Raw genomic sequence first — 25,585 nt, 5'->3', positions numbered from 1 at the left:
AAGGTATGCAGAGGGAATGGAAATCCTTATGCGGTATTTGCTTCCCAAAAGAAATACAATTATTAACTTTTTCTGACATCGGTCTGAGGCAAGAAAAGTTTCCCCAACGGGGTACTTCGCTTTAATGAAGACTTCGGTTTCCAAAATATTCGTAATTCAGGAGCTGGCCGACCGGCACTTGCGAACTGCTTCTGCTTCGGGCACCGCGTGGCAAAAAAGACTGGAGAACATGGCGTCGGCTGTGTCTTATATACTCTGGCCTCACTGATGTCACAAGAGAAAGCGACGACAACCGACGCCGGACCAAGACTTTGGAATTCGGCCGACCGAGGGACCGCCTGACGGCAGAAAACCCATCTGTGATTACTGCAGCTGTATGCACGATGAACATCTGTGGTGTTGTCCATCTTTGCCAACAGTTGTCCTGGAATAATAAGATCTTTGAAGGCTGTCAGAGCATTCTGTACAGCTAACATTTCTTTTTGATTGATATGCAGTAGGATTCTTGAAGAGAAATTTGAGAGATTCAGGTACTCTGTAGTAACCTGTCAGGTTTCCTGGGAGCTGGAGGCAGACTGTCTGGGGTAAGGCTGGATTCCAAGAAAACATCATCTACAATCTCCAGAACTGCAGGGATATCTAGAAGCCTGTGTTGAGGCAGGTTTAAAAATTCCCCAAGTTTTTTTGGACTGAGAATAGTCCTGGCTTTCCCAGCAGAAATGCTCCCTAAGGGTATGCAAGGTTTCAACAAAAGAAAAATCTTCTGGAGGGAAGCAGAGGGAATGGAATCCTCTGCATCAGAATCCTCGTAAGTAGATCAGGGTAAATCTTGGTAGTCAGAAGGAACAGAGATATCAGATTGCTGATCAGAAGAGTCAGAGAGAAAATCAGTTCTAGGTCTCAGAGTGGGAAGGTTGGCTTCCCCTAATTAATGTAATAAGGTCTTCAGCCATTCTAATCATTTGTTTTTGAGGCATATGGGCTTGAGAATATGCTTTGGTCAACGGTTTTCTAGGTGCAGTGCGAGCTTTAGGCCTGAGGAATTCCGTATTCTTAGCTTGAAACGAAGTGGTCGGTTTAATATGAAAATTTGTAGGCCTGAATACACCCTCAGAAGCTGGTGCCTGCACAGCGGCTCCGGACCCATCTAAGGTAGAGACATCCGTAGGTTCCATAGTCGAAGAAGCATCTCGCAACATACTGCACTCCGAATGGGTCTCAGTACATGCCTGCGAATCTGTAATAGTGGGCATCAGGGGCTGCGAAACTGCCTCTGAGTACCGGCGGACTGGCGACTAGCTTAAAGGAAGCTTCAATGGCAGTTTTGGACCTATGCGGTCTGTCTCTGTCTTTATCATTACGTTTTTTCATAAGATCAGTAGTCAGATGGCTTAAAGCCATTTCGGAGTACGGAGATCGAGAAAATACAGTTGTGTACCTACCATAAATGTAGATGTTAGAGTGTATTCACTGTTGCAGTCATTACATTTTGGTTATCCTGCTGGCAGGCTACCCGCAGTCGGCCTGAATTCCAAAGTCCTGGTCCGGCGTCGGATGCTGTCGCCTCTTCCCGGACGTCAGTGCGCCAGGGGTATAAAAGATGCAGCCGGCACCATTTTCTTCAGTTTTTCTTGCCCCAGATGTCAGGTGCCCCCAAAAGGGTAGGCTAAAAAAATCTGCTTATAAAAAAGCATGCACTAACATAAACATTACCTTCATCTACAAGCAAATACACCACATAGGTTGTATAGAATAGAGAAGTACAGATAATTCCCAGCAATGAAAAAGGGGGATGGAGGGAGGGTAATCTGGACTGCAACAGTGAATACACTTGAACATCTACATTTATGGTAGGTACACAACTGTACTAGGTTCATCGTGTTTCACTGTTGCAGTCATTACACTTGGGTAGAATCCCAAAGCTAAGGTCGGGTGGCTGGTCTATAAAAAGTTAGGATTGGCTAGAAGGCCCTGCAGAACTGCAGTGGCAAATCCTGCTCTGGATTTAGAGTAGAGTAAAGAGGTAAGTGGCAATGCTTGGTAAAGGTGTGCACTGAACTCCAAGTTGCAGCCTCCAAAATTTCCTTGGTTGGTACTCCTCTGAGAAAGGCTGTTTAAGTGGCTGTTGCTCTGGTAGAATGTGGCCTAATGTTATTAGGGACTGATTTTCCATGCTGTGTGCAGCAGTAACAAATAGTGTCCTATCCATTTGGAAATAGACTGCTTCGACATAGCCTTGACCTGTGATCCTGCAGCATATGATACAAACAGTTGCTCAGTTTTCCTGAAAGCTTTTGTTTTGTCCAAGTAGAAGCATAGCTGCCTGTGTATGTCCAAAGAGTGCAGACATTTCTCCCCTTTATTCTGGGGGTTTGGATAGAAAGTTGGTAAATGGATGGTTTGGTTAAGAGCCACACTAAATACCACCTTTGGCATGAAGGTAGGGTTTGCCCTTAAAGAAACCCTGTCCTGATGGAATATTATAAATGGTTCCACTGCCATTAAATGCCTGTAGCTGTGAAACTTTCGTGCTGAAGTTACCGCCAGGAGCAGAGCTGTTTTCCATGATAAAAATTTTAGATCGGCTGTATCGGCTGGCTCAAAAGGTGGCAAGGTCAGTTTTTCCAAAACAAAATTGAGGTCCCACGTTGGTGCTCTCCAGAGTGGTCTTATGTTTTTAGCCCCTCTGAGGTACTGCTTTAGCAAGGGATGAGAGAATAAAGGAGGATCCATGTTGTAATGAGCTGAAATGGCAGAGGCGTGGATCTTAATTGATGAGAAGGATAGGCCTTTGTCCAGCATCTCAGTTAAGTATTGTAAAATCAGAGGAATGTTTGGGACAAGAGGGTCAAGGCTTTGAGCCTGGTTCCAGGCACAGAATCTCTTCCATTTTTCTGAGTAAGATTTCCTGGCGTTAGGCCTCCTGGCCCCCAAAACGAGAGAGGTGTTGCCTGTTTGACTAATGAATTTGCCATGCAGCCAGGTTTAGGGTTTTGAGCTGACCGTGCAGGATCTGATTGTTTCGAGTCAGACGGTGTGAAATTTGAGGCAAAATCCATGGTGGGCCTTGAGTTAAGTTCTTTAAGATTGGGTACCAGTGTTGGCGTGGCCAGTCTGGAGCAATCAGGATCACCTGTGTTTTGTCTTGTCTGGCTTTTAGGAGTACCTTTGAAAGGAGAGGCAGTGGTGGGAAGGCATAAACTTTTAGGCTTTTCCAGCTGAACGAAAGAGCATCCACTTTCCATGCTTGTGTGTGGTAAGTCCTTGTGCAGAATTTTTGTAGTTGGCAATTCAGTGGGGAAGCAAAAAGATCTATGTCTGGGCACCCCCATTTTTGCGTTACCATGCTGAAGATTTGTGGATTCAATTTCCATTCGTGAGGGTCCATGATATTTCTGCTGAGATAGTCTGCCAGAGTATTTTTCTTTCCTGGCAGGAATTGTGCTTGCACACAAGGTCATGGCTTGCTGCATAGGGGATAAGAATGAGTGCCCCCTTGCTTGTTTATGTACCACATTACTGTGGTATTGTCTGTCTTTAATAATAATTGTCCTGGATGCAGAAGGTCCTTGAAAGCTGTTAGGGCATTTTGAACAGCCGACATCTCTTTTTGATTGATGTGAAGATGCATTTGGTCTGTGGTCCACTTGCCCTGAATACATTTTCCTGCCATGTGTGCTCCCCAGGAGTAATCCGAAGCATCTGTTGTTAGAGTCTACCTGGCTGTGGGTAGAGAGAAAGTCTGACCCTTGTTGAGGTGACATGCCTGTGCCCACCATCGGAACTCCTGTTGTAGTCAGGGAATTATTGGTATTACCGTTTCTAAACTGTGAGAGTGTTGAGTCCAAACACTTTTTAGGTACCACTGTAATTTCCTCATATGCAGTCTGGCATATGGAATTAGTAATATGCAGGATGCCATGAATCCCAGGGCCTGCAGAATTTTTCTTGCAGGGAGATGGGACTTTTTTGCCAGTAATTGAAAATATTGAGTCAGTTGTCCTTGTTTGTCTGGTGTGAGATAAATCATCTGGGCCGTTGTATCCAAGCTGGCACCCAGGAATATTATCTGTTGTGAGAGCACTAGTTTTGACTTCTTTTCGTTTACTGTGTACCCTGGAGAAATTAGCAGCCTTTTTACAAAAGCCAGATGCTTTAGAAGAATGTCCTTTTTCTCTGCTTGAATGAGACAGTCGTCCAGGTATGGATATATTTGAATTCCTTTTTGTCTGCAAAATGCAATTACTGGTGCCAGGCACTTGGTAAAGACCCTGGGCGCAGTAGATATGCCAAAAGTCAGTGCAGAGAATTGGTAGTGCACTGTACCCGCTTTGAATCTGAGGTATCTTCTGCAATCTTGTCTGATAGGGACATGCAGGTATGCCTCTGAGGTCCAGAGTAACAAGCCAAGCCTTCTTGCCCAGCATGGGAAGAAGCTGCTGCAGTGTCAACATTTTGAATTTCGGAACATCCAGGTAAGTATTTAGAGTTATATATAACCAAAAATACACAGAGGTACCACACAATAGCGTCTTTATTACACAAAAAATAAGAACAGTGGTGAGCGCAAGAAAACTAATTGCTTCATCAGACAAGAAAATAAAACACTCCATTGCTTATACACAGATGGAACCATTGACTCAATCACTGATGTCATAGGTCAATTAAGGCATTAAAGCTATATAAAACTTATAAATGTATAAATGTAGAAAAGGCTACATATAGAGAAAACTGCATATAAAAGACACACACAAAAAACTGCATGTAAATGCATATAAAAACTGCATGTAAATGCATATAAAAACTGCATGTAAATGCATATAAAAACTGCATATAAAAACTATATACAAAACTGTTAGTAAAATACCTAAGTAATGTGCATAGATATAAACTCCATAAATACTGTAGCTATGAAAAATAAAAGGACAAAAATCTAGATCTAGTTATAAAATCTATCTACAATATGTATGTAAAACTAAAAGTAGTCTATGTCTCTAAAATATGAATAAATAAAGTGTAATGGGTGTATGAGGTGCCTAAAATTAAACATGTTTGAGGCATCTTGCTTTCAAGAAAGAAACCAAAGAAGTAGAGCCATTCAGGCCTGGATATTTATCTGCATTCAATTTAATGATCCATCTCTGTTCACAGCTTTCAATAAAATTTTCTATATCCCCTCCTCTAATGTTTTTGTTTATGCGCTGTAGCACAAAAAACTTAAGAATGTGAATTATCTGTATTAATAATATGCTGGGCGAGTGCATTAGTGGGTTTCTTATTTTTGACATCACGAAGATGTTCTAGAATTCTGTCTTTAAGAAATCTATTCGTTTTACCTACATAAAACACCGGACATCTCTGACAAAAACAATAATAGACAACATCAGTGCTCTTGCAATCAGCATAGGTATTAAGCTGAAACTGAAAATGCTTGGTGGGGTGGACATAGGTATTTATACTGTAAATATAGGGGCAGGCACTGCATGACCTGCAAGGAAAAGTGCCCTGACGTGAAGAAGGGATGGCTTTCTTAGGCACATCCTTGTTACATAACTGCTTCGAGTGACATATTGTTCTTGAAACTGAATAGTGGATCTTTACAGGTAATAACTGCAACTGTGGTATCTCTTGTAATAGGTGCCAATGTTTCTTAATTACGTCAACATATTGGTTGACGTCACTCGCAAACTGTAGCACTACTCTAAATTCATTATGTGGCCTAGAGTTTATGTTAGATGGATTATTACATGGAACTACCTCGTTGTTGTTAAAATAAGGTCTACATTTAGTTGATCTCATATGCCATGCATCAGATATAGTTTTATCAATTTCATAAGGTTGGTATCCTCTAGCTATAAACTCAAATTTTAAAGTATGTAATGCTAGTAATGCATCCTCATCATCATCATGTAACCTTAATGTCCTATAAACCTGCCCGCCCTTTTAATACATTTCTCGGGATGTGCCTGGGATGCATAATAGTTGTGTGTAGGTATGTGTTCTTTCTGGTTGGTTTGTGGAAGATGCTACTCTTGAAGCAGTTAAATTCAGCTTTAGCTAGATGTACATCAAGAAAATCAATCTCAGCTGCAGATAGCCGGTATGTGAATTTTAAAAAGTCAGTGGTGGTATGCAGATAATCAACAAAGGATGCAAAATCTAAACCATTGCCATTCCATAAAATAAAAACATCATCCACAAAACGTACATACCATAACACTCGATGTAAGAAAGGATTCAAACCGGAAAGTATATGTGTTTCTTCCCAGCAGACTAGCGCAAGGTTGGCGTAGCTATTTGCACAAGGAGTGCCCATAGCCACGCCAACCTGTTGCAGGAAAAATTTCTCTTCAAACATAACATTATTCTCTAATATAATTTCTAAGAGACTGCATATAAGTTGTATCTTATTATTTGAAAAACATCTATTTGTTGACAGGAAATTTCTAACCATTTCAATACCCCAAGTATTAGGGATACTGGTAAATAATGACTCAATGTCCATTGTAACCAATACAAAATCAGTGTCATTGGTAATAGTGTCCATCCTGTTATGTAACCTTTCAAGGAACATTTTAGTATCTCTTAGAATGGTATGACAATTCTCTAATAATCCATGTATTGTACCTTCAACAAAGATGGATAAGGGCTCGGTGCACCACCCAGCCCCTGACACTATGGGACACATTGGTGGTGAGGCCAGGTCTTTATGTACCTTAGGTAAACCATAAATTCTAGGTATAGTGGGTTTGAGAACATTAAAATACTTAAATAATGGTTCGTCTATCAATCCAGTAATAAGAAGATCAAACATAAGAAATGACACTATCAATAATAGCATTGACCATCATTTTAGAGACTGATTTATAAGTTTCATTGTTAAGTAAAAGTTTATACATTTGTTGTAGATACAATTGTTTATCTAATAAAACAATGCCTCCTCCTTTATCAGCCTGTTTAATAACTAATGACTGCAAATTCTTTAACTCTTGTAAGGCTCTTTGTTCGTTAGGAGTGAGATTACTAAAGTAATAGTCACTAGAATCATGCTCACCTATGTCCCTGATAGTTCACAGATATCTAAAAACTTTTGAACACCTGGTGGGGTATTCGGGATAAAACTACTAGGCTGCCTGTATACATTAGTCCTTGTTCCTGACACATTAGGAAACATAGATTTCAATGATAAATTTCTGCCTAGTAGCTTTAAGTCTTTAATCATTTCTGTTACATTGGCTTTTTTTGCTGGTATAAAGGACAAACCTTTGTTTAATAAATTAATTTGGTCAGTATTAAGTTCAAAGGAAGAAATGTTTATGACCAAACCTGTATCCAAGTTCTTCTCCTTTTGGGTGTTTGGCCTGCTCCCTCTTGCTGATTCAGCCTGGCTGGCTGTCCTCTGTATTGCTGGTTCTTTGTAAAAGTCTTGTAGGGCAAAGCTGCTTTCAGAGAGAAATCTCCTTTCTTCAAAGAGTCTAAAAAACCGCTGTCAGTATTTTTTCCTGCTGGTCTCTTGGCACTGGCTGTTGTAGAAGGATTTAATGGCACTAGCGATGTACTAGAGGGTGCGGTAGAACAACTTCTCTTAGGAATAGCCCCAGTTTCAGTTGAAATAACCTTAAAACCATTTGGTTTATTAGTCAGAGTAGGAGAGATAGGCATAAATGTGCCAGCGTTGTGAACTCTTATTGTATCAGCAACTTCTGTAGCTGAAAAAACAGAAGTGCTGTTTTTAGCAGTTTCCTGTTTGGTGTGTTCATTTGAACTAGTAGAGTGTTCATTTAAAGAAACAGTGTGCATATTTCTAGCCACATTAGAAACTGCAGTTTGTCTATTTACCTGTTCCTTTGGCCACGAAAATACATTACTGGCTGCAAAGTCCCGTTTATCCCTGTTCAGTTTGGATAACTTTGTTGCTTGTAAATTTTTCTCATATATTAGAATGTTTTCTTGTAGTTCATTCATTTTAAGAAAAGTAAAATCATTGGAGAAATTTTCATTAATTCTTGATTCCAAAGCAATTATTTCAGTCTTAATCTCAAGTTCTAAGGGAGAAAAAAATTCAAGCAGCAATTCCATGTACTTAGCACTGAATTGTAGGTTCAGTTCCTGCCATTTACGTAAAAGGACCGGATAGGTATTTCCATAGGTAGGCATATTTAGCACTCTCAGGCCTCGGGGAATGATTTTGGATTCCAGGGAGGCTTGTAGGTGCAAGCGCTACCATTGCAATCTCTTGTACTTATACATAAGATTCTCTATGTTCTTGTAATGTGAAAAAAATTCCAGTAGATTTTGAGTGCCATTTGCATCCTGTTGAAAAGCCTGCGAGTCCACATTTAAAAGTGGATTAATTGGTACTTCCAGGATCCTCAGAAAACATTGGTGATGACCATCAAAGGGTATATCTCAGCAGGTATATCATCCATTGACGCATGTGTCCTTGTGCCGAATAAAAGAAAATAAAATATGTATAAAAAGAGAAACGGCTTCAGGTAAAACCCAGGTGCACAAAACCAGAACTATATATAACCAAAAATACACAGAGGTACCACACAATAGCGTCTTTATTACACAAAAAAAGAACAGTGGTGAGCACTTCCGCAAAACTAATTGCTTCATCAGACAAGAAAATAAAACACTCCATTGCTTATACACAGATGGAACCATTGACTCAATCACTGATGTCATAGGTCAATTAAGGCATTAAAGCTATATAAAACTTATAAATGTATAAATGTAGAAAAGGCTACAATAGAGAAAATTGCATATGAGACGCATAAAACTGCATGTAAATGCATATAAAAACTGCATACAAAAACTATATACAAAACTGTTAGTAAAAGACCTAAGTAATGTGCATAGATATAAACTCCATAAATACTGTAGCTATGAAAAATAAAAGGACAAAAATCTAGATCTAGTTATAAAATCTATCTACAATATGTATGTAAAACTAAAAGTAGTCTATGTCTCTAAAATATGAATAAATAAAGTGTAATGGGTGTATGAGGTGCCTAAAATTAAACATGTTTGAGGCGTCTTGCTTTCAAGAAAGAAACCAAGGAAGTAGAGCCATTAAGGCCTGGATATTTATCTGCATTCAATTTAATGATCCATCTCTGTTCACAGCTTTTAGTAAAATTTTCTGTATCCTCTCCTCTAGTGTTTTTGTGTATGCGCTGTATTTAGAGTTGAAAGGTCTAGTATGGGTCTCCAGGTTGTGTCCTTTCTGGGGACCAGGAAGAGTCTTGAGTAAAATCCTTGTCCTTGTTCCTGCTGTGGTACTTTTTGAATAGCTCTCATGTCCATGAGGGCTGAAATTTGTTTTTGAGCCTCTGCCCATTGATTTTGTGGTAGGTTTGGCATTCCCTTTAGCCTTGGTAAAGTGTGAAAGTGGAACCTGTATCCTTGAGACACAATATTCAGAACCCATTTTTCTTGGGTGATTGATTGCCAATTTTGGGAAAAAAGTGCTAGTTTCCCCCCTAAGGGGGCTGCCAAAAGGAAAGGAAAGTGCTTGGCATACCAAGGGGGAAGTCATTGGGACTGTTTCCTGTAAGGTTGAGACTTGTCCTCACCTCCTTTTGGGGTTGAGGTACCCCACTGTCATCTGTAAGAGCCTTGGGGTTGAAATCTGCTTCTTGGGTGTCTGTATCTGCCTCGCTGTGGCTTGTCTGACACTGGAAAGGACCAATTCTTTATAGGCCAATTTCTGCTAAATTGAGGTGGCTGTACCTGTAAGAAATCTTTGGCCGTTTGCATAGATTTAGCTTTATCCTCCATTTTCTTTAACACCTCTTCTGCCTTAAACACCAAACAAGGTATCATGCTGTAAAGGAGCATCCAATAATTTTGCCTTAACATGGTCAGGTAAACTCTGTTCTTTTAACCAAGCATGTCTTCGAATCACAGAACCTGTAACTGTGGCTCTACAAGAGGCCTCTAAAGAATGAAAACCACATTGCAGAGTATGTTTTCCCACCTGTTCAACTGCATGCAATAAATCCTGCATTTCTTTATAGTCAGGAACTTCTGAGTTTGTAAGCATTTTCTGTTTTACCTGAGCCATTAAATATTGTTGGTACTTAAGCATGTGAAACTGGCAATTTAAAGCCCTTCCTGCTAAAGTTGCAGAAGTGTAAACTTTCTTCCCCCATCTATCCAATGCTCTAGAATCTGTCAGAGGGGACTGGATTTTTTGCAATGGAAGCCTTAACCCCTTTGGGACCCTGGGGAATGGTTTCTGGGTCAGCAGAAGGGTTTTTATAAAGAAACTTGTGAGAGTCAGGGACTCTATATAATACCTATCTGGCTTGGCTGGAGCAAGGGGCAAAGAATCAGGAGATAAGCTTGATTCAGAGAACACATCATCCACAATATCTAACACAGGCGGAATAGCAAGGGGCCTGTGCTGAGGCAATAAGAGGAAGTCCCTGAGCCTTTTCTTGGATTCTGAATAATCCTGACTTTCCCAATGGCAATGTTCCCTCATGGTATGTAAAGTTTCCCCAAAAGAGTAATCCTCAGGAGGAGAGGCTGAAGGGATAGATTCTTCAGCAGCAGAGTCCTCATAGGGGGGTAGAGAGTATCCCTGGTCTGAAGAGGAATCAGAGGAAATGGAAACCTGATCAGAGGAATCATAGTCTGTATCCTGCCTAGGCCTTTTCTCAGGAGGGGGATGGGAACCCCTGATTAGAGTAATGGGGTCTTCGGCCATTTTGAGCATCGGTTTCTTAAGCATGGAGGACTGTCCTGGAGAATGCTGTACTTGCTTCTTTGTCTTTAATGGTGTTTTTGTCTTGACTGTTGCTTTAATGGAAAGTTGTGAAGGAATGAAAGCACCCTCAGAAGCCGATGCCTGCTCAGCAGCTCTGGACCCATCTGAGGGATAAGTTTCCGTAGGCCCAATACCTTGAGTTTCCAGAGGCCTTGTTGTCTCCACGTGGGAGTCTGAGGCGGCCTATGGCTCTGCGGTAGAGGGTGTCAGGGGCTGAGAAAGCGCCTCACTGAGAACCGGCGAACCGGCGACTAGTCTAGAAGAGGCTTCGTCAGTTTTGGAACTTGGATGCTTGTCTTTATCCTTGTCTTTCTGTTTTTTATGAATTGCGGTCATCAGTTGTTCCGACGGCATTGTATAATTGAACCTTCGGCCAAAGTAGTGCAAAGCAAAATCAAAACGTTGTTTTATAGTGCGTTTGTTAAATCTAGCACAAAACCGACAACTAGTGACATCGTGATCAGGGCCTACGCATGGAATACAGTAAGAGTGGAAGTCCTTATAAGGTATTTGCTTCCCACAAGAAATATAATTATTAATTTTTTCTGACATCGGTCTGAGGCAAGAAAAAAGTTTCCCCAACGGGGTACTTAGCTTTATTGAAGACTTTGGATCTGAAATTCGACTTCGAAAATCTCATGAGTCGGCTGACCGGCACTTGCGAACTGCTTTTGCTTTGGGCACCGTACGGCAAGAAAGACTGAAGAAAATGGCGTCAGATGCCTCTTATATACCCCTGGCGCACTGACGTCAGGGAAGAAGCAACAGCAACCGACGCCGGACCAAGACTTTGGAACTCTGGCCGACTGTGGGACCGCCTGACGGCAGGATAACCCTAGTGTAATGACTGCAGCAGTGCAACACGATGAACATCTGCAGTGGCAAAGCCTGCTCTAGATTTAGAGTAAAGAGGTAAGTGTTAGTGCTTTGTAAAAGTGTGCACTGAAGTCCAAGTTGCAGCCTCCAAAATATCCTTGGTTGGTACACCTCTGAGGAAGGCTGCTGAAGTGGCTGCTGCTCTGGTAGAATGTGGCCTAATGGCCTTAGGTAGTGATTTGCCATGTTGTGAATAGCAGAAACAAACAAATGCAGTGGCCTATCCATTTTGAAATCGTCTGCTTTGAAATAGCCTTTCCTTGCGATCCTGCAGCATATGCCACTAAAAGTTGCTCGGTCTTTCTGAAAGCTTTAGTTTTGTCCAAGTAGAAGCGTAGCTGTCTGTGTATGTCCAAAGAATGCAGAAGTCTCTCCCCTTTATTCTGTGGGTTTGGATAGAAGGTAGGCAAATGAATAGTTTGGTTTAGAGCCACACTGGACACTGCCTTAGGCATAAATATTGGGTTTGTCCTTAGAGAAACCCTGTCTGGATGGAAAATAATAAAAGGTTCCACAGCCATTAATGCCTGTAACTCTGAGACTCTTCTTGCTGACGTTATTGCTAGGAGCAGAGCTGTTTTCCATAAGAACTTTATGTCGGCTGAATTGGCTGGCTCAAAAGGAGGCAGTGTGAGCTTTTCCAAGACAAAATTGAGGTCCCATGTAGGTATTGGTACTCTCCTTGGAGGTCTTATGTTTTTGGCCCCTCTGAGGTACTGCCTCAGCAGTGGATGCGAAAAAATAGGTGGGTCCGTATTGTAATGAGCTGAATTGGCAGAGGTGTGGATCTTAATTGATGAGAAGGATAGGCCTTTGTTTAGCATCTCATTTAGGTATTGCAAAATCTGAGGAATATTTGGTACAAGTGTGTCAAATTCCTTGTGCCTGGTTCCAAGCACAGAATCTCTTCCATTTTTCTGCATAAGATTTTCTGGTGCTGGGCCTCCTGGCCTCCAAAATAACATCCATAACTGCTTTAGAAAGAGGTGTGCCCTGAGTGGTTATAATATCCGCCATGCAGCCAGATTTAGTGTTCTGAGTTGGCTGTGCAGGCTCGGATTGTTTTGTTGGGTCAGTAGATGAGGAATTTGAGGTAACGTCCAGGCTGGGTCTTGACAAGTTCTTTAGGATTGGATACCAGTGCTGGCGTGGCCAGTCTGGGGCAATCAGTATCATTTTTGGCTTCTCTTGTCTGACCTTTAGGAGTACCTTGGGGAGGAGAGGCAGAGGAGGAAAGGCATAAACTGTAAGGGTTTTCCAGCTGAATGATAGAGCATCCACTTTCCATGCTTGTTTGTGATAAGTCCTTGTGCAGAATCTCTGTAGTTGGCAGTTGTGAGGGGAGGCAAAAAGATCTATGTCTGGGCATCCCCATTTCCTTGTTATGCTGAAGACTTGTGGATCTAGTTTCCACTCGTAAGGGTCCATGAGGTTTCTGCTTAGTTCATCTGCCAGAGTATTTGTTTTTCCTGGCAGGAATTGTGCTTGCAGGTGCACTTGATAAGTCAATGCTGTGTTCCACAACGTTATGGCTTGTCTGCAGAGGGGGTAGGAATGTGTGCCTCCTTGCTTGTATGTACCACATGACTGCAGTATTGTCCGTTTTTAATCAGCAGTTGTCCTGGATGGAGTAAATCCTGGAAGGCTATCAGGGCATTCTGTACAGCTAGCATCTCTTTTTGATTGATATGAAGATGCATTTGGCTTGCGGGCTATGTGCCCTGAATACATTTTCCTGCCATGTGGGCCCCCCCAGGCATAATCTGATGAATCTGTTGTTAGTGTCTGCCTGGCTGTGGGTAAGGTGAATGGCTGTCCCTTGTTGTGGTGACAGGCCTGTGCCCACCATCGAAACTCCTGTTGCAGGGCAGGGAATGAGAGTAATTTATGTTTCCAGGCTGTGGCAATGTTGAGTCCAAACACTTTTTAGGTACCATTGTAGCTTTCTCATATGCAGTCTTGCATATGGAATTAGCAGAATGCAGGATGCCATGAAGCCCAAAGCCTGCAGAATTTTTCTTGCAGATAACTGGGTCTTTGTTGCCATGCTTTTGAAGTATGAAGTCAGTTGCCTTTCTTTGTCTGGCGTGAGATAAGCCATCTGGGCAGTTGTATTTAAGCTTGCACCCAGGAATATTATCTCTTGAGAGGGTACTAGTTTTGATTTATTTTCGTTTACTGTGTACCCTAGACAAATTAGTAATCTTTTTACAAAAAGCCAGATGCTTTAGTAGAATGTCTTTGTTCTCTGCTTGAATAAGGCAGTCATCCAAGTAGGGATATATTTGAATTCCTCTTTGTCTGCAAAACGCAATTACTGTTGCCAGGCATTTTGTGAAGACCCTGGGCTCAGTAGATAAGCCAAAGGGCAGTGCAGAGAATTGGTAGTGCATTGAGCCAGCTATGAATCTGAGGTATCTTCTGCAAGATTGTCTGATTGGGACATGCAGGTATGCCTCTGGAGGTCCAACGTTACAAGCCAAGCCTTCTTGCCCAGCATGGGCAGAAGCTGCTGCAGTCTCAACATTTTGAATTTTGGAACGTCCAGAAAAGTGTTTAGAATAGACAGGTCCAGAATTGGTCTCCTTGCTGTGGTACTGGCTGAATAGCCCTCATGTCCATGAGATATTAAACTTGTTTTTGTGCCTCTGCCCATTGACTGTGTGGCAGGTCTGGCATACCTTTTGCCTTTGGAAGGGTGTGGAAGTGGAACCTGTATAGCCCTGAGAGACTATGTTTAAGACCCATTTGCCCTGGGTGATAATGTGCCAATTTTGTGAAAAAAGTGCTAGCTTTCCCCCTAAGGGTGCTTCCAAAAGATAAGTGCTAGGCATTGGCAGAGGAAAGTCATTGGGACTGTTTCCTATATGGCTGTGATTTGTCTTTTCCATTTTTGGAGATAGTAGTACCAAACTGTTTGGGTCTGTATGAGCCCTGGGGTTGTTGTCTGCCTCTAGGGTATCTGCATCTGCCTCTTTGTGGCCTGTCTGACACTGGAAAGGACCAATTCTTAGAAGGCCAGCTCCTGCTAAATCTGGGAGGTTGTACCTGTAAGAAATCCTTTACTGTTTGCATAGATTTCGCTTTATCCTCCATTTTCTTCAACACCTCTTCTGCCTTAACACCAAAAAAAGTATCATGCTGTAATGGAGCATCCAATAATTTTGCTTTAACATGATCAGGCAGATTCTGTTCCTTTAACCAAGCATGCCTCCTAATAACAGAACCTGTAACAGCGGCCCTACAAGAGGCCTCCAGTGAATCAAAGCCACATTGCAAAGTATGCTTTCCCACTTGTTCAGCTGCATGCAATAAATCCTGCATTTCCTTGTTTTCAGAACATTCTGAATTTGTCAACATTTTCTGTTTTAACAGTGACATTAAGTATTGCTGATATTTAAGCATATGAAACTGACAATTTAAAGCCCTTACAGCCAAGGTAGCAGAAGTGTACATTTTTTTCCCCCCATTTGTCCAGTGACCTAGAATCCCTATCCAAGGGAACAGGGTTTTTAGCAGTAGAGGCCTTGACCCCTTTGGGACCCTGAGATATTGTTTCTGGGTCAGCAGCAGGGTTTTTATAAAGAAATTTATGAGAGTACCTGTCTGGCTTAACAGGTGCAGGAGGCAAAGAGTCAGGAGACAGGCCGGACTCTGAGAATACATCATCTACAATGTCTAGAACAGGTGGAAGAGCAAGAGGTCTATGCCGGGGTAGTAGAAGAAAGTCTCTGAGCCTTTTCTTTGTTTCTGAATAATCTTGGCTCTCCCAGTGGAAATGCTCCCTCATGGTATGCAAGGTTTCCCTAAAAGAATAATCCACAGAAGGAGAAGCTGAAGGAATAGATTCTTCAGCATCAGAATTCTCACAGGGAGGCAGAGAGTATCCCTGTTCTGAAGAGGAGTCAGAGGAAATGGAAACCTGATCAGAGGAATCATATGCTGTGTCTTGCCTAGGCCTCTTATCAGGAGGGGGATGGGAACCCCTAATCAAAGTAATTAGGTCTTCGGCCATTTTAAGCATCTGTTTCTTAGGCATGGAAATCTGTCCAGGAGAATGCTGTACTTGTTTCTTTGTCTTTAAAGCTGTTTTAGTCTTTGCCTTGGAAGCTGAGGTTGGCTTAACATACAACTGTGTAGGTCTGAAAACACCCTCAGAAGCAGATGCCTGCTCAGCGGCTTCGGACCCATCTGAGGGAATAGTTTCTGAGTGTCCAGTACCTGGAGTATCCTAGCCTACCTGTCTCCATGTGGGAGTTGGCAGCAGCCTGTGGCTCTGAGGTAGCGGGCGTCAGGGGCTGCGAAAGCGCCTCACTGAGAACCGGCGACTGGCCTAGCAGAGGCCTCTTCGTCGGTTTTGGAACTCGGACGCCTGTCCTTTTCCTTGCGCTTTTTATAAACTCCAGTCGTCGGCTGTTCTGACGGCATTATATAATTAAACCTTCGGCCAAAGTAATGAAAGGCAAAATCGTACCGACGCTTAATAGTGCATTGGTTAAATCTAGCACAAAACCGACAGCTAGCAACGTCATGGTCAGGGCCTAGGCAAGGAATACAGTACGAATGAAAATCCTTATGACGTATTTGCTTCCCACAAGAAATACAATTGTTAACTTTTTCTGACATCGGTCTGGAGCAAGAAAAAAAAAGTTTCCCCAATGGGGTACTTAGCTTTATTGAAGACTTCGGATCTGAAATTCGTTTTCGAAAATCTCAGGAATCGGCCGACCGGCACTTGCGAACTGCTTTTGCTTCGGGCACCGCATGGCAAGAAAGACTGAAGAAAATGGCGTTGGCTGCATCTTTTATACCCCTGGCGCATTGATGTCAGGGAAGAGGCGACAGCAACAGACGCCAGACCAGGACTTTGGAATTCAGGCAGACTGCGGGTAGCCTGCCAGCAGGATAACCCAAGCGTAATGACTGCAACAGTGAAACACGATGAACATCAAAAGAATTTAGCTACAAAAATATCCCTATGACGGGCATTGAACAAGGCACAAAACCGACAGCGAGGGACGTTGTGGTCTGGGCCTAAACAGGTGACACAGTAAGAATGAAAATCTCTATAAGGTATTTGCTTTCCACAGGCAAGACAATTGTTCATTTTTTTATGACATTGGTTAGAGCAAGAAAAAAGGATCCCAAACGGGGTACTTATCTTTTTGAAGACTTCAGGTCTGAAACTCGAAAATGAAAATTTCAGGAGTCGGCTGACCGGCACTTATTGCTTCTGCTTCGGGCACCGCACAGCAAGAAAGACTGATGTAATGGCATCGGCTGCATGTTTTATACCCCTGCCGTCCGTCATGGAAGAAGCGACAGCATCAGACGCAGAAATCCGAAGACTCTGGTATTCAGGCCGGCTAAGGGCTACCTGAAGGCAGAAAACCCAAATGTGATGACTGCAACTGTGAAACACGAAGAACATCCATCAGTTCTGAAACACGAAAAACATCCATCAGTTCTCTTGTCTGCTCTTCCATTACATTTGGTAATCCTGCTTTTTCAATTCTCACTATATTCACCCCAGTTAGAGCTCTTTCCAGCCTCGAGTTGGCCACATAAAAAAAAAAAATGCCCATCTTTGATCAGCTCCTTATGATGTTCAGTGCATCCAGTCTAGACAAGTTGCTTTCTGCTGATAATACAGCTAATTCTGTCTTCTCTAACCAAGCCCTTGTACTCCTCTTCCATGGAGGTGTTGGGAGGTTTCCAGGGCTCATGTGGACTCCTCTGAATCCTCTGACACTTAGGAATTTTTGTCACTAGCCCCCCAACACCTCTAAATTACAGGGAGTGTGTTATAATATTGGACTTTAATTAGGTAAGTTCTGAAGGATCTTTTAAAGTACTGTCCAATCAATTGGCAACTACCCAGCTTAATCCGATCTATTCACCCTGACTTTATATATCTGCATACACAGACAATTGTTTTAATTTTTTTTTCCATTCTGTTATCCTATTTTAGATTTGTTCATTTAACAAGATTTATTTTCTTTTACTTTCTTGTTTTACTATTTCAATCAATTTTATTTTTGAGATGCATAGAAAACAAGCGTCTGAATAAACTTGCACTTGGATTGAAAATGAGACACACTCACTGTCTGCACATCACTCATAAAATACTACATTACAAGATTAAGTAATTCCTGTACTGCTTTGTCTGATAAAAGATACACTAACATTTTGATTTTTCTGGGGACATTATTATGCTTTTTCTGGGGACATTATTATGCTGCAAATGCAGCATTCTGTCTTTGCCCATTTCTATACTTAAGGATGGGGAAAAATGATCTTGTACAGCTGATGGTCTTTGCAGAAATCTCAACTCCTCAAAATTCACAAAACCTCCCTTAGTGTGGCACTGCATTATCTTTTGCCTCCTCAGGATCATGAGCAGGGCCACCAGTCACATCTTTGGAGTCATACTCCCACATACACAGTTCAAGGCTCCTTCTGCATCACAAAAAGTTTATCCCCACAGGAGAAAAGTTATTTAAAAATGTTGAGCAAGACATCCTGAATTTCACCTTTACCCTGCATTCATGCATGGCTGCCAGGAATTTAGGTGGATCTTGACAACTCTGAAAGTGAGAAGTTAGGTTCATAAAATACTGCTCCTATTTAGCAAAGGTGTCCTCACTTCTAAAGTAAGGAAGAGACATGAAGTTAGGGTGGGGGAATCCACCTCAACCAAGAGGCCTATTACTAGTGGGGTCCCACAAGACTTGGTACTGGGACCACTCGTGTTTGGAATATACTTCTCTGAAGTCGAGGCAAAGGTAGAGGGCCTTTGGCTAACCACATCTGCTGACAACTGCAAGCTGGAAAGGTCTCTGATCGCACTAAACTACAACAATGTCAGGCTGCCTCTACTAGCTCCAGCCAAAACACTCTGTGCTCTCTTAACTTTGATACGCCCTGCCCTGCAAGCCAGTCCACACTACCAACCTGTCCTTCAAATGTGGCACAATCCACCTCCACTTCTTTCTTGGATACTCCAGTTACAATGATGTTATTTCACCAAGCCCTGTCTTTCACTCTTGCATTTCTAACTTCACATCTGTACCAATAAAGTGCCCAGTTACTGCTTCTGTTGCAAGGTCAAAATGATCTCTGAATGGCCATACAATATATCATCATCACTGTCAATTTTGAATGGCATGCTTACACAGTCATCCAATTTATTACGGATTTTTTGATTTCAGCTAAGACCGTCTCCAATAACAGCTCTGTAATTACCATTAGAATGAGGTATGCTGCAACTTTCAAGCAACCACTTCCTTCTCTCCCATCTGCCATGCTGTCTACAATGTCCCTGCTATTTCAACAGCCTTTAATTCCACTACCTGATTTTTTTCTGACATGTTTACCAAACACATAATTTAGAAACCTTTTTAATGACTCACGCAAAAGAAGCATCAACCTGTGGCAGTTTATACAGGGTTTTCAATGGTGTGACCACAGAGACATGATTCTTCTCAGTGCACCATAACACAAAGTTCTGGTGCATTCCATTTTATTAGATTCACTAGCTGAAGACCTATAAGACTCGCAAACAGATACAACATGACAGCAGACTATTGTGAATTAGCAGTAAATCCTCCAATCAGGCCTTGATCTGCAAGATCAATAAGCTGCAAGTACTACAAAGTAGATGCATTTGATTCTATGCCATCTGATGTACTATACTGGCAAGTACTACAAAGTAGATGCATTTGATTCTATGCCATCTGATGTACTATACTGGCTAAATAAGAGGCTATGAGAACTACAACTGCTTTCTCAATGAGAGGGACTTAAGCAAAGACAAAAGATGACTTGTAGCATCAAATTACCATTAAATTATCTTTCACAGAAGCTTTGTGATGAGAATGCCGGTTATAAAATGGGCCGCTGATACAATGGATGCACTTTAGAGAAAGAAGGAAGCACAAATGGGTAGCATGGTACTTTAGTGGCCAAGATCTCTGCCTAACAGCTCCAAGCTTCGATCAGGACATCTGGTCAATGTCTGTATTGAGTCTGCATGTTCTCTCTTGCGTTGGTAACCATTAATTCCACCTAAAAAAACAAGATGGCTGAATGGCTGCTCTAAAATTTTTACATTTTATTTGCCTTGCACTTGTGACCCGACCAATAGTTGAATATGGTCAGAATGAACAGTCATTTACACAAGTAATGAACGAATCAATCAGCTAATCAAGAAATTACAGTTAAATTAACTGATTATGAAACACAAAGTTCATTTTAATGGTTAGTTTCCCAACAGATAAAAATTTTTCAAAAGTAAAAGTTCCTGAAATAACTCTGAACTAAGTGGTTGTAAACAGCACCACACGATATGTTTACCTCATCTACTTAAAATTTGAAGAAACAATGTGCAGTAAACACACACTGCAAAAGTAGTTAAAGGGATAATCTGAAATAATGGGAAATGGAAAAAAGACCCAGTGATTTACATACATCATCTTCTCTTTCTATTTAATAAGTGTCAAAAAACAAAGACTTTAGATAAGACCAGCTTAAAATTGTTTGGATAGTAGTGCTTTACAAACTAAAGACACAGCAAAAAAAAAAAAGGGAACAGATTCTGAAAGGTATAATTCTCCATTTTATTCAAAGAAAAATAAACAGAAGTGCTTCGCAAATGCATTAGACATTATCTTTTTCATAAACAGACAAGCTACTTACTTGCTAAAAGGAGACAGGATAGAGCAACGATATACAGTTGTTTCACTGCAACATCATAGTGGTCCATGAAGAGGTCCAGCAAGTACACAGCAAGGTGGCGTGCTGTGGGACAAAGCTGATAATGATTGCTGAGGATAGCTAATAGGTCGGCAAAATAGCGACGCATACCAATCTGTGGTGAGTGGGCTCTGTAAATGGGTAGTTTCAGTTCCTATGCAAACAATTGAAGAGAGAGAAAAATAAAAGCATTAGAAGAGTGTTTTTCTCTTAAGTCTGACATTTTGGAACTCACATCCATTACAGGATTTAAAAATGGTACAACTGATTTGATTTTAGCACACATTTTTTTATTAGCTTAAGGAAAAGTGTGCTTAAAAATGCATGATGTCCTTTCAACACTAGTTTCTCATACACAAAACAAAAACACATGGCACTCAATACATCAGTGTAAACGAGTTGCATTACAATAAACTTCAATTTATGAGAGCAATGAAATACAAACCAGTTTCATACCCACAAGCTTATTCAATGCAATTACATTTGTAGCTACACAGGAGGTAAAAAGTTTGAATTCTATCAGTCTTAATATAGAAAGTGAAATTTTAGAACAACTCACCCTGTTTATTATAGAACATTTGGTGTAATAACAAAACTGACAGTTTTAAAAATAACTGCAAATTCTGCATACAATGCAGGAAGACAGACTTCTCATGCAATACAAGCTAAAATGTTAAAACGAAGAATGTATTTCTTTTAATCAGAAACACTGAAATCACTGCAGGAAAAACAAACTACTACTATTAACCTATTGTACTTTGCCCAGCTTAAAGCCTTGATGATAAATTTGTATCACTCAGTTTGACCTTTAGCAAAGGCATTGTGCCTACTCCAATTTATCTGCAATTTTTTAAACTTTGTTTAATTTTCTCTCAGGATAAACAGAAATTGAAACGGTCTCAACAGCTAAGCCACTAGGCATTACCACAGACAACTAACTTTCGAACACCACATCTGCAATAGCATATTTAAAAAAAAAACATCAAACTAACACTCTATAGACATAAAATTCTCTTGGACCAGAAAAACCCTCGCCAACACCTACTTGCTTCCCCTCTCATATGCAGCCTCCTTAGACACCAATTTATAATCTTCTCTTAAAAACAAGCTCCAATCCTGCTAACATAAAACTGCCAAATTTGCTACCAGCCACTCCTATCGCTCCCACCACTGCCCAGCTCTGAAAGAAAGTACAGTTGTGTACACTTACCATAAATGTAGATGTTAGAGTGTATTCACTGTTGCAGTCATTACATTTGGGAAATCTGCCGGCAGGTTGCCCTCAGTCGGCCTGAATTCTAAAGTCTTGGGTCCTGCGTCAGTGGTCGTCTCCTCTTCCATGACGTCAGATCATCAGGGGTATAAATCATGCAGGCGATGCAATTTTCTTTAGTTTTTCTTGCCCACAATGTCAAGTGCCCCCAAAAAGGTAGCAAAAATATGTATATTTATAAATACATGCAACAATATAAACTTTACCTTCATGTACAAGCAAATACACCACATAGGTTGTAGAAGATAGAGAAGGAAAGATGAACTCCAGAATGAAAGGGGGGTGGCATGAGGGTAACCTGGACTGCAACAGTGAATGCACTCAAACATCTACGTTTATGGTAAGTGTACAAAACTGTACTATGTTCTTCATGTTTCACTGTTGCAGTCATTACATTTGGGTTGAATCCCAAAGCTATGGTTGGGTGTGTTGGAGCTAAACAGCATTAGGTGCTGCTATAAGGCCCTGCAGAACTGCAGTGGCAAAGCCTGCCCTGGACAGAGAGTAGAGATGCAAATGATAATGCTCTGTAAAGGTGTGAAAAGAACTCCAAGTAGCAGCCTCTAGAATGTCTTTGGTTAGTACTCCTCTGAGAAAGGCTGCTGAAGTAGCTGCAGCTCCGGTGGAGTGAGACTTAATGCTCTTAGGCACAGGTTTACCATGGTGTAAGTAGCAGAAACGAATGTAGTGGCTTATCCACTTTGAAATAGTCTGCTTTGAAATAGCCTTTCCTTCTGATCCTGCAGCATATGCCACTAGTAATTGCTCAGTTTTTCTTAGAGCTTTAGTCCTGCTCAAGTAGAATCTTAGCTGTCTATGCACGTCCAAGGAATGCAGAATTCTCTCCCCCTTGTTCTGCGGATTTGGATAAAAGGTTGGCAGATGAATAGTCTGGTTAAGAGCCACACTGGAAACCACCTTAGGCATAAATGTATTTGTCCTCAGAGACACCCTGTCTGGGTAAAATATGATAAAAGGCTCTACAGCCATGAGGGCCTGTAGCTCTGAAACTCTTCTTGCTGAAGTAATTGCTAGTAGCAGAGCTGTTTTCCATGATCAGAACCTTATATCAGCGGTAGCAGATGGTTCAAATGGAGGCAGGGTGAGCTTTTCAAACACATAACTGAAGTCCCATGCAGGTACTGGTGATCTTCTTGGAGACCTTAAATTTTTGGCTCCTCTAAGATATTGCTTTAGTAAAGTATGAGAAAAGATTGGTGGCTCTGTATTGTAATGAGCCGAAATGGCAGAGGCATGAATTTAAATTGATGAAAAAGATAGGCCTTTGTCAAGCATCTCAGTTAAGTACTGTAATATCTGAGGAATATTTGGTTCTGCTGTATCAGTTCCTTGTGCTAGATTCCAAGCACAGAATTTCTTCCATATATCAGCATAACATTTTCTAGTACTAGACCTTCTGGCTTCCAAAATGACATCCATCACAGCTTTATTGAGAGGTGTTGCTTGTATAACTACATGATCAGCCATGCTGCCAGGTTCAGTGTCTGGAGTTGATTGTGCAGCATCTGATTGTTTTGCTGGGACAGTAGTTGAGGTCTTTGAGGTAAGGTCCAAGCTGGGGATTGAGACATGTTCTTTAGGATTGGGTACCAGTATTGGCAGGGCCATTCCGGGGCAATTAATATCATCTTTGGTTTCTCTTGTCTGACTTTTAGGAGAACCTTGGGAAGAACAGGCAGAGGAGGAAAGGCGTAAACTGATAGGTTTTTCCAACTGTAGGATTGGGCGTCCAATTTCCATGCTTGTCTGTGATAAGTCCTTGTGCAGAATCTTTTCAATTGATAATTTTGAGGAGAGGCAAATAGATCTATGTCTGGGCTCCCCCATTTCTTTGTTATCATGCTGAAGACTTGTGGATCTAGTTTCCACTTGTGGGGATCCATAAGGTTTCTGCTTAAATCGTCTGCCAGAGTATTTTGCTTTCCTGGCAGGAATTGAGCTTGAAGATGTACTTGGCAAGTCAAAGCTGTGTCCCACAGTGTCACGGCTAATCTGCAGAGGGGATATGAATGCGTGCCCCTCTGTTTGTTTATATACCACATGACCGTGGTGTTCAGTCTTTATAAGTAATTGTCCTGGATGAAGTAAGTCCTTGAAGGCTGTTGGGGCATTTTGAACAGCTAGCATCTCTTTCTGGTTGATATGTAGATGCATTTGTTTTGGGGTAAATATGCCCTGAATGCATCTTCCCGCCATGTGGGCCCCCCAGGCATAATCTGATGCGTCTGTTAAGGTTTGGCTGGCAGGGGGTAGAGTGAAGGTCAGTCCCATGTTTTGGTGACATGCCTTTGCCCACCATAGAAACTCCTGTTGTACGCAGGGAATGAGAGGAATCATTGTTTCCAGACTGTGACAATGTTGACTCCATAAACCTTTTAGGTACCATTGAAGTTTCCTCATATGCAGTCTTGCATATGGAATCAGTAGGATGCAAAATGCCATGAATCCCAAAGCCTGCAGAATTTGTCTTGCAGATAACTGGGTTTTTGTTGCCATCAGTTTGAAGTAAGTAGTCAGTTGCCTTTGCTTGTCTGGCGTGAGGTAAGCCATCTGTCAGTTGTATTCAAGCTTGCATCCAGGAATGTTATCTTTTGAGAGGGTACCAGTTGTGATTTCTTTTCATTTATTGTGTACCCTAGGCATGTTAGAAGCCTTTTCACAAATGCCAGGTGTTGAAGAAGGATGTCCTTGTTCTCTGCTTGAATGAGACAGTCGTCCAAGTAAGGATATATTTGAATACTTCTTTGTTTGCAAAATGCATTTACTGGTGCCAAGCACTTTGTAAAAACCCTGGCTGGGCGCAATAAGATAAGCCAAAGGGCAGTGCAGAGAATTGGTAATGCATTAAGCCAGCCTTGAATCTGAGGTATCTTCTGCATGACTGTCTTATTGGGACATGCAGGTATGCCTCTTTTAGGTCTAATGTCACCAGCCAAGCATTCTTGCCCAGCATGGGCAGAAGCTGCTGCAAAGTCAGCATTTTGCATTTTGGAATGTCCAGGTATGTGTTCAAAATCTATAAATCCAGTATTGGCTGCCAGGCCTTGTCCTTTCTGGGTACCAAGAACAGTCTTGAGTAAAAACCTTATCCTTTTTCCTGTTCTGTTACTGGCTGAATGGCCCCATATCCATGAGGGACGTAACCTGTTTCTGTGCCTCTGCCCATTGATTTTTTGGCAGATCTGGCCAACCGTTTGCCATTGGATGAGTATGGAAATGGAATCTGTATCCCTGTGATACTATGTTTAGCACCCACTTGTCCTGGGTTATTAACTGCCAATTTTGAGCAAAAAGTGCAAATTTTCCACCTAAAGGTGCGGCCAAAAGATAAGTGCTTGGTGCAGATAGAGGGAAGTCATTGGGACTGTTTTCTGTAGGTTTGGGCTTTATCTCCTCCAGAAGCGCCCCACTGCTTTGACCTGTATGAATCTTGCGCCTGGTATCTGGAGCCCTTAGGGCGTCTGGATTTGCTCCTTTGAGCTCGGTCTGACACAGGAAAGGACCAATTTTCTGTAGGCCAGTGTCTACTGAATCTTGGTGGCTGCACTTGTAAGACATCTTTTACAGTTTGCATAGACTTCGCTTTGTCTTCCATTTTCTTTAAAACCTCTTCTGCCTTAATACCAAACAAACAGAGTATCATGCTGTAAAGGTGCATCTAGCAATTTAGCTTTAACATGATCAGGCAAATTTTGTTCCTTTAACCAGGCATGCCTCCTAAACACAGATCTAGTAACTGTGGCCCTGCAGGAGGCCTCTAAGGAATCAAAACCACATTGCAAAGTATGCTTTCCAACCTTTTCAGCTGCATGCAATAATTCCTGCAATTCTTTATTTTCTGCACATTCAGAAATTAACATAATTTTCTGTTTCAGCAATCC

General features: G+C 41.6%; 1 protein-coding gene across 1 annotated transcript in view; it reads right to left on the bottom strand.

Annotated features, from left to right (window-relative positions):
• The window catches only part of CCNJL (cyclin J like), a 597,715-nt gene that overhangs the window by 382,032 nt on the left and 190,098 nt on the right, over positions 1 to 25,585 (bottom strand). The window contains exon 2 of the mRNA XM_044084501.1: positions 20,354 to 20,564. Coding sequence (XP_043940436.1) covers positions 20,354 to 20,564 — 211 coding nt within the window. The remainder of the gene's footprint in view (positions 1 to 20,353; positions 20,565 to 25,585) is intronic.

Source organism: Protopterus annectens, chromosome 9.part0, assembly GCF_019279795.1.
Source record: "Protopterus annectens isolate FY-2018-M chromosome 9.part0, PAN1.0, whole genome shotgun sequence".
In the NCBI taxonomy this organism is placed as follows: Eukaryota; Metazoa; Chordata; order Ceratodontiformes; family Protopteridae; genus Protopterus; species Protopterus annectens.
This window is presented reverse-complemented; position numbering and strand designations above follow the sequence as displayed.